Below are 9,876 nucleotides of genomic sequence, written 5' to 3'. Positions count from 1 at the left end.
GTCTTCACCGGATCTCAGGACAGAAGCATCAACGTCTGGGACGTCGCTACAGGTACGTACCGGTGCGGTCCAAGAGGTCTCCTCCAGTCACCCGTGGCCGGCACTAAAACTGTGGCCAGAACACCTCAAACTGCAAACTTTAAGTCAATTATGACTCTTTGTATTATGAATGTTTGATCCACGGAGGTTTTTGTATTTGTAAAACTTTCCTCAATTTTAAAATCCGTAACTTCATCACAATGTGAAGTCTCTGGGCCGAGCGGGAACTCGCGGGCCAAATACTTCTCTGCCACAAACCCCAGAAGTAAACTACTAAATTCTGATTGGACTGAACCGTCACTCTGTCTTCCCGTCAGGAAACCTGCTGTATGTTCAGTACGTCGACTCGCCCGTCGTCAGGATGGTGACCTTCAGGAACGGCTTTGTGGGCTTGTCTCAGCAGGGCTCCGTTATCAGAGAGGTGTTTCGCTGTCCGGACCACATCAGTCCGGACCACAACCCATTGAGAAACGTCAAGGCCCAGTACCGGGTCACCTCCAGGGAGAAGAACCGGGACGGCCAGCAGGCCCCCGGGTCCGACCTCCAGGACTTCAACCCGGCCCAGCTCAATCTGAACCTCATGAGCACGTTAAGAGCCAAACCCTCCTCCACCTGTCTCATACTGTAGGACAGCGGGTCCCTAACTGGGGCCCCAGGACCTCCAGGGGCCTCTAGGTTTTAGGGTGTTTCAAGAGAAAATGAGAAAAAAATGTATTTTCATAGTTAAATTTAATTGTGAGCAGGGTAAATGTACATATGGCTCTATAATGTAAAAATAACTTTTTCATTAGAACGTCCTCATATTTTTACCAAAATATGGCTAAATTCTTTCTTCTGCTTGTTGATGCACCTGATTCAGCCATATTTTGCCAAAAAATGTGAATGAAGTAAAATCGTTCGGGGGGACAGAGGACTGGTTCATCATGCTGCAGAGGTGGTTGGACAAACTGACCACAGCTGCTGTCCTCAGAAGACACAAGACGCCCCTCTCCCGACTCCAGGGGGTGAGTTTTTCATTATTTTCAGTGGAATATTCCTTTAACAGGCATGTGAGTGACAAAAAGGAAAATAAACACTGTCGGTGTAGAATATTTGATGCCTAAGTCCCTCCCCTTCCGGTGGACCACCACGGGACCTTTGTAAAAAATTACACACATGATGTTTGTCAATTTAAAATCTACATTTGAAAGTCGCAGTTTGATGTAAAACTGTTGAGGTATAAGACTGTGAAAATACATAATTACACAGGCCGCAAATACGTGACGTCGTAACCGTTTCTCTCAATGACTGAAGCTAACGTCAAAGAACTTCCAAGAGAGGATGATGTGATAAAAGGACACAGTCGTTGGATTAAACACAACAGGCGAGATTTATTTCTGCGTGGAACACAGCTGAGTTATCTTATTAGCAGCAATGAACGTTAGCTAGCATTACCATGTTTATTGTTTTTGACGTATATTGTGCGAGACGAGAGATGTAGTTCATTGAACGGGTTTCATAAAAAAAGACATGTTTTACAACAAACTGCAGCTTTCTTGACGGACAAAATCATCTTTTAAATTGACAAACGTGTGTGATTCAGGGCTCAGTTCAAACCGGATCAAAAAAATACCGAACTTTCCAAAATAACGTCCCACGGGCCGGAAGCGGAAGCGAGTGACTTCAGGCTCTGTTTCGACTAAAAACTGAATATTCACATAGTTTTAGATTCTTGTCATTATAATGTTTCCATGGCAACCTGGCAGAGGCTCTATTCACAACCTGGAGGAGTGTAACATTAAATAAAAAGCATGAGATTCATTTAATAGTTTAATATAATGTTACTAATTTCATATAATAGTGAACTCTATAGGTTAGCACTAGTTTAATATTTAATACAGCAGTTTCACCTTTGTGGGTTGTTTTTATTCATTAAATCCTTGTGCAAGAAAAATGCTTTACATTGGTTTGTAATTATAAAAGAAACTCGTCAATCATATCAAATCATCAATCTTATCTATTGTTATGCCAGGGAAATGTTCTTACTCTCTGTATGAAAAGTGCAATTAGATAACTTCCGTTATGAATTACCATATATATATATTAAATAAATGAATAAATACTACACACAGACGGCTAGCTGACTGCTGTTTGTTGCCTATGAAGAAGCCTGCAGACAAAAAGAGAAATCTCTAAAAGATGATGCTGGAAATGATCATCACACTGTTCATAGTGTCATTGTATATACTGTATACCAAATCCACATGATACCTATTTATTCCAGCATCCTTTGCACTGTGCTCCATCACAAAGTGTGGATGTTTACACACTGTGTGCATGTATGTGCACCTGCATATCACATCCACCTCCGACATGTACATAATGATAATAACAATAATGGTAATAATTTACTCCTGCGTCCTTCGCACTCTCCTCATTGCACTGCTGTCTCAATCTGTTTTGGTTTGGTTTATAGTGTGTGTGTATATATATGTGTGTTCTCTATACTGTGGCCTGTGTTTGATTTTATTACCGTATAAGTAAGCACATCGTGAGCAAGGTACAATCCAGAGTCAAATTCCTCGTATGCGTACCTGGCAAATAAAGATGATTCGATGAAGATAAATCAATAAAAGGTAAATGTTTTTATATAACATTAGGAAAGAATTTATGGGGTTTTTGCATGCAAAGATAATTAAGGACAGCCTGATAACCAACCAATTAATTATTTGATAAATTTGATAAAGATAATCATATTAAGCTGCTTTTTTCTTGTATAGAGAGTTTTTAAGTCTCCCTGTCTGTGAAAATGAGTCAAATCTACAGTCCAGTCCTCCTCAGTCTCGCTGCCTTGTTAACATAAGCGGGGCCTTAAAGTGGAAGAGGTTTGTAAGGCAACACTTTGGTCCAGCTGCGAGAAAACAGAAACATGATTGGGCCATAAACTCAGAGAGCAGATAAAAGCTTTTCCTGTGAAACAGAGTTTGAAATGTGAGTTTGAGTTAAATATTAACAGAAGTGCACCGACCTGCTGCTTCACCTGAGCTGCTCGTCTGCTGTTAGTTTCAACTCCACCTCCGAAGCTTCAGCTTTAAACTTGTGCGAAGTTTTTTAACGTCTGTTGTTTTTTCTTCAGTCAGAGCGGAGAACCAGCGATGGCCAAACTTTGTGCAGTGATTTCCAGTTTGTTGCTGACAGTCGGAGTCGTGGCGGCCCAGACAGGTACGAGCTGTGTGAACTGTACCGACAGTAACTATAAATACACGGTTATACTACCGTTCAAATATTTATCCGATGAACAACATTACTGAGTGTTTTAGAGCTGCAACTACAGATATTTTCTCTATCAATCAATCTGTGTATTATTTTCTAGATTAAATGAGTAATTGTTTAGTCTATTAAATTGAATATAGTATAATTATAATATGTTCAACCAACAGTCCAAAAACAATCTTGTCACAAAGAAAAACATGAAATCCGCTCATTTGAGAAGCTAAAACCAGCGATTGTATCGAGAAAAATGTATAAAACAATTGCCAGTGAATAAATCTGCAAGGATCAACTCATAGTTTCTGTTCTAGAATATTTTGATTATTGATTAATCAAAATTTAAAAGCTTAGTAAGTTTCCAGTTTTGTTGTAGTTTGAAGACATCAGTAAAATGCATTTTCTTTTTTAACTTATTTTTGGTTAATTAAAAAAGTAAGTGATAATAAAGATAATTCGTGTACAAGGTGCAGCTTTTCTTTCCTGCTAGTATCATTATATTGGAGGTCATATAATGGATGCACACCTATAAACTGTGTTGCAATTCTCCCTCACTCTACATCTACTGAAGTACTGTACTGAATTTGATATTCCCGTACTTAAAATGAGTAATACTATTTCATGCTACTTCTGTTTCACTACATTTCAATTGGGGATTAAGCACTTTTTACTTTACTAAATATATTTGACCTTGATTATTCCACAATTACAGGATCAGAAATACCTTATTGATCCCCAGATTCTTGTGTCACAATTGCACATCAGGGCATTAAGGAATAGAAATAATTATGTAAAGTTGGTAAGTAAAGAAAATACCATGAAAGTATCTAAGAATTTTCTCCTCACATCAAATCTTATCTTAATAATGAAATAATGAGCATGCAAGAAAACAGCTGTTCGCTCCTGTTAATATCATTATTTGGGTCATAGGTTTCAAACTTTGGACAAAAGTGGTGAAAATATGAACATACGTAAGTTTGGGGTACTTTTAATTTGTGCAACTTCATACTTTTAAGTAAATATTGTACTGCACTACATTTATCTATTTACAAATGTATACCTTTACTTTATCGCTAAGTTGTCTGTGAAAACCCTCATTTAGAGATCCCTTAATTTAAAAAGCAAAACAAAATTTTAAAAGCCCATAATTAAGTAGATTTTAAGGTGCACATCAATTCTGTCAATGATCAGGTGTTATTAGGGTTAAAGGATTTTAGTTTATGACAGGGCTCTGAAATATTTTAAGCTGCAAATCTATGATATTTTGATGGTTTCATATGTTTAACATATCCATTAAGGGGTTTTAATGGATTATCTGCACAATTTAAAAGGTGTGTAAAAATGTGTAAAAGTTAACAGGAATGTTGGGGTTAGTTGATTTATTTTAGCAGCTACAAGAGTTAAATTTGTGTTAGTTAATGATTTATTTTGCAGCTATTTTAGCAACATTTTGATTAGAATATATTGACCAATTATTATCCAATAGATCCAACAGTTTTATTAGCTCAAACAGTGTAGATTGTCTATTTTACAGTATCAGTATAGCTGCTAAATCATTTTACTGCTGGAAAAAATATACCAGACTTTTAAGTTTATTGTATTTTTTTTTAAAATGGAAAACAGTTTCTGGAGGTTCGCGCTGAGCTTGGATGACCTCTGACCTCTCTGTGTGCTTGTGTTGCAGATCAGACTCAGATCAGCGAGCGTCTGCTGCCTCAGTGGCTCACTGGCATCATCGCCGTCTCCATCTTCCTCTTCCTCAGCTTCGTCGTCTTCCTGGTGAAGAAGGCCTGGTGTGAGGAGCCCAGCAGGTCCGTCGTCTCTTTAATTTAACTCATTTTGACCAACAGGAACATTTATGTGGGAAGACTATCGACAGACAAGTAAACAGAAATCACCTCTCAACACAAGAGACAATACTTCTAATCCAAGAATATCTTAAACTTCACTACATTTATCGAGACAAATTTGGGTTTTAGTTTGTTGGTCAGACATTTGAATCCGAGAAACAAATATTTTTTTATTATTTTCAGACAAAACAATCAAGTGAGAGAATAGTCAGCAGAGTAATTGATAATTACAGTGATCAGTAACCTGAGGAGGAAAATGCTGAAAAATCCCTAATTTTGACTTTATAAACTTACTTCTTGGAGTCTGGTCTAAATGTTGGACAGGAGGTTAAAGTAAAAACTAATACAACTGATAAATCTGCTCTTAAAATCTTAATTCTGATTTTATAGACATAATCACTTTTCATAAAGACAATAGATTTAAAGAAACTAATGTTTAATACTGTAGTCTACTTATATAATGCATCTGTCTGCAGGAGGAAGGTCAGTGTGGTGTCCGACAAAGATAATGACTACGCTATGACCATCGAAAACGCCTACGAGACCAACGGAAACGCCTACGAGACCTCCCTGGATATGGTCAGGTACGACCAACAACAACTAATTACTTTACCTTATTCCTGCCATTGTGACTGAGGGACTCTGTACTGCAAACAATTACAATTTGGGTGCTTAAATAAAATGTCAATTTGAATGCAAGTAAATGAAAAAGCTAAATCATTGCCAGACAATGGCCGCTGGTCAGAGATTGCGTTCTGGCTGTTTTGCTCTCTACACAGACTTTTTACCCAAACTTAACTCTTTTAGCTGCTAAAACAAACCATTAGCTGACCCTTATTTAACTCTTTAAGTTGGTAAAATAATTCATTAGCTTACCCAAATTAAACTCTTAACTGCTAAAATAAACAGTTAACCCAAAATAAACAATTTTAGCTGCTAAAACATACCATTAGCTAACCCTAACTTAAGTTAGTAAAATAAACCATTAGCTAACCCTAACTTAAGTTAGTAAAATAAACCATTAGCTGACCCTAACTTAAGTTAGTAAAATAAACCATTAGCTAACCCTAACTTAAGTTAGTAAAATAAACCATTAGCTAACCCTAACTTAAGTTAGTAAAACATACCATTAGCTAACCCTAACTTAAGTTAGTAAAATAAACCATTAGCTGACCCTAACTTAAGTTAGTAAAATAAACCATTAGCTGACCCTAACTTAAGTTAGTAAAACATACCATTAGCTAACCCTAACTTAAGTTAGTAAAACATACCATTAGCTAACCCTAACTTAAGTTAGTAAAATAAACCATTAGCTGACCCTAACTTAAGTTAGTAAAATAAACCATTAGCTGACCCTTATTTAACTCTTTTAACTGCTAAAACAAACCATTGGTTAACAAAACAATTTACTTACTTAAATTTAATTCCATAAGCTATTAAATCATCCGCTGACCCGGCTCTTTAAATTAGTAAAATAAACCATTAGTGTAACCCTAATTTAATTCTTTACTGCTTAAATCAAGAGTTAACTAACCCAAACTAAACTCTTTTAGCTGTTAAAACAAACCATTAGCTACCAAGAAATTTAACTCTTTTAGCTGCTAAAATAAGTCAACTCCCTGAATTTAGTTCTATTAGCTGCTAAATCATCAGCTAACCCAAACTTAACTCTTTTAACACAAAACTAAAGCTGCAGGTCCTGCAGGTTTATTAGATACACGGAGAATAAAAACTTAAAAGAGAAATAATTTATTCGTAATTATGGAGTCAGGGTAAAATATTGAGATAAAAATTTTTAGAGATTAAAGTGGTAAACTAATGAGATGACATTAATGTTACGTCATTAATACAAGAGTTGGATGTCTGCAGTTCTTTCCCAATTAAAGTTGTTAATCACAAAGGAGGAAAATACTATTTTACAGATGGACTTATTACAGGCTCTTAACTAAAGCAGGTTATACAGATGTTAATTAAAGTGCCAACTTTTTCTTTTATGTTTGCACCTTCACTGTTTTTTCTCTCGTAAATTTACCACTTTAATATCAATAAATATTCAGTTATTTTTTTTCCTCTGTAATTTACCACCTTAATCTCGGAGAATATCCAGACGCTTTTTTCCCAGAAATTTACCACCTTAATCTTTGTAATTCTGGAGGTTTTCTTGGAATATTTGCCCCCTCCCTCGGCTACATAATTTAATTTTTCCCCTCTAATATGCTGTCATAGTTTACTGTGTCCATCTCTGCAGGACAAAAATTAAACAATCATTATTATTTGTGTTCCAGGAGCAAAGAAAACACGAACGCCTACAACAACCTGGTGATTGACAGCACTGATGATAAAGTTACCTCCATGTGACTTTCCTGCACTGATTCTATTGGCTGTCTGAACGTTATCTTCACCAACTCTGGACGGAGAGACACAAAACACAGAAAATTATTTTTTAGAGAAACACGTACATTTTACAGATGTTTTTAAAATGTTGTCTTTGTTTCGTCTTACCTGTTGTCTCTTTATTAATAATTAATTTACTTACACACTTCTGTGACTGTTTTCATGTTTTCAAATGCAGCAAGATGACATGAATTATCAATATATTAGTTGTTGTTTTTCAGACTGTTTGAATGGTCTACAGTTGCCTCTTGATGCAGAGATTCAGAGCAGTAAACAAGAGGAAAAGCAGCCGTCGCCTGTGATCTTTGTGCTCATTAATAAGTTATCTTTTCTAACAAACTGCTGTGTCGGCTCTCATTACTGATCAATGAAGGAATGACCTGTGATTAATAATTAAAAACTCAGCAGTAAAGTCTCATTATACAGTGCCTGCAATAACAGCAGCGAGAGAGTGTTGGTGTTTGGATAAGTGCTGGCGCTGCCACACAGATGTTGTCATTTTTTTCCCCTGTGTGCGAAGTAATTGTTTAATTTTCTTACAGCAGCTGCTTTAGTGGAACATTATGGAAAGTTAACTCCAGGAACATGCTTAAGCTTTTCAGAAAGGCAGTTTGTGCAGAGCCTAAGCCCCTCCCCTTCTATTGGACCACTATGGACCTTATTTCGGAAAAAATAAGTTCAGTAGTCAAGAGCGAGAGACAACAAATGTTTTGATCTCTTTTGAATTTTACCCTGAATTACACACATTAGTCAGTTTAAAAGAAAATGTTTAAAAAGTTGCAGTTTCTCGTAAAACTGTTTAAGTATCAGACAAACGATGTAATTAGAAAGAGCACAAACCCAAAAGTTGCGTATGTGACGCATGTGGGAACCTCCGTGTCTGAAAAGTGAAGCCAGTACTTAAGTAACTTAAACCTGCGTTCTCTCCAGCAGCCAGCAGGGGGCGACTCCAGCGGCTGCAGAAAGAAGTGTGATTGTATAGAAGTCTGTGAGAAAATGTTTCTACTTGTCAGCTGATTTATTCCCTCAGTAAACACTTTCCTGATGAGTTTATGGTCTCAGTCGCTAGTTTCAAGTCTTCTTCAACACAGCGTGATGTTCATTTAGTAAATTATGGTCCCATTTAGAGGAACAGAGACCAGGAAGCAGGGGAGGCTTTAGGGCGGGGCACTAACACCTGTCACAATGTAACGCCATCACGCCCCTGTGTGTTTTGTACCAGGATGTAAACATACGAGCAACGTGGCCGGGCTTGTATTGATTTTCACATCTAATATTTTTAGATGTGAATTAGAAATAAGGTCCCATGTGGCAGAGGGCTCCATTAGGCTCTATTGAAGTGAATGAGAAACTCCAACTTATCACTACAAACACACACTCAAGCTTCCCCCCCCAAACACGATCACTGGAAAACGAGTGTCTGTAAAAAGGCCAATATATTTTTACCTCCCGAATTGACTCAGGCAGCTGGCTCAGACGAAGGAAGTTGCGGGCGTGCAAACGTGGAAAACTGGTTAGTTCACCTTCCATGTAGTATCAGCCCCTTCGCTCCCATTAGAAACCTGAAGGTAACTTACTGGGCCACCCATCCAACAAAGGTTCTGGAACTGAAGAAGTCTCTTGAATGAGGGACGAAACGTCTTCTAGTATCTTCTACCATGACCTGGATGACTGAGAACCTTCACAGATTTCTTACTGGGCCACCGGTTGTTCCTCTGGATCAGGTCTGATGAGGAAAACATAAAACAAACAGATTTTAAAGTTCAGGAAGACTCCAGAAAGGCAGATGGTGCCGTCTCTACATTTTAATAAAACAGATCAGTTAGCAACAGATGATTAATAATCAGAACAGACAGAAAAAACATTCACAACACATTTTCACAGCTCGTTCAACACCCAATCAGAGAGCCTCTTTTGGATCAATGCGTCTGAAATGAGTGAAGCTCATCTGTTTGGGGAAAGTCGACAAATCAGTTGGACTCGACAATAAAAACCTGGTTCAACATGTGAAATACAACCTTAAGATAAATTTTACAGTTACAGCTTGATGTTAAAACAAAGAAAGAAGTCTGTAAAACCCCCCAAATGCTGCTCACCATAAAGTCATTTAGGTTGGGGTCTATTTTCTGAATGTTTCTGAATAAAACTGAAGTTATTGTTTTTGGAGCCAGGGAGGAACGATTGAAAGTCAGTGCTCAGCTTCAATCTGTAATGTTAAAGAGGTCTGCTCATTTTCAGGTTCAAAATCTTATTTAGGGGTTGTACCAGAACAGGTTTACATGGTTTAATATTTTTCTCATCCTGCACATTGCTGCAGCTCCTCTTCTCACCCTGTGTTGGACGCTCC

At 37.4% G+C, this 9,876-nt stretch overlaps 1 protein-coding gene and 1 long non-coding RNA gene across 4 annotated transcripts; one reads left to right on the top strand and one right to left on the bottom strand.

The window, feature by feature from the left end:
* Positions 1 to 891: 891 nt before the first annotated feature.
* pdzk1ip1 (PDZK1 interacting protein 1) lies at positions 892 to 7,964 on the top strand. 2 transcript variants are annotated; one of them, XM_046043038.1, is made up of 5 exons: positions 892 to 1,043; positions 3,155 to 3,240; positions 4,970 to 5,096; positions 5,612 to 5,719; positions 7,421 to 7,964. In XM_046043038.1, exons 2-5 carry the CDS (start codon positions 3,174 to 3,176, stop codon positions 7,491 to 7,493), a joined length of 375 nt encoding a protein of 124 aa, XP_045898994.1. In that variant the 5' UTR covers positions 892 to 1,043; positions 3,155 to 3,173; the 3' UTR covers positions 7,494 to 7,964. The 2 variants fall into 2 exon arrangements, with proteins under 2 accessions (XP_045898994.1, XP_045898993.1); XM_046043037.1 differs by having other exon boundaries at positions 943 to 1,043; positions 3,159 to 3,240.
* Positions 2,645 to 9,657, bottom strand: LOC123966974. Of its 2 annotated transcripts, none has more exons than XR_006824146.1 (5): positions 9,107 to 9,657; positions 7,484 to 7,542; positions 4,947 to 5,154; positions 3,047 to 3,256; positions 2,645 to 2,929 (listed from the first exon to the last, which is right to left on the bottom strand). It is a non-coding gene; the product is annotated as an uncharacterized LOC123966974 (long non-coding RNA). The 2 variants fall into 2 exon arrangements; XR_006824147.1 differs by having other exon boundaries at positions 8,976 to 9,109.
* Between the last annotated feature and the right edge of the window lie 219 nt (positions 9,658 to 9,876).

This window comes from Micropterus dolomieu, unplaced genomic scaffold (assembly GCF_021292245.1).
Source record: "Micropterus dolomieu isolate WLL.071019.BEF.003 ecotype Adirondacks unplaced genomic scaffold, ASM2129224v1 contig_14691, whole genome shotgun sequence".
Classification (NCBI taxonomy): domain Eukaryota; kingdom Metazoa; phylum Chordata; class Actinopteri; order Centrarchiformes; family Centrarchidae; genus Micropterus; species Micropterus dolomieu.
This window is presented reverse-complemented; position numbering and strand designations above follow the sequence as displayed.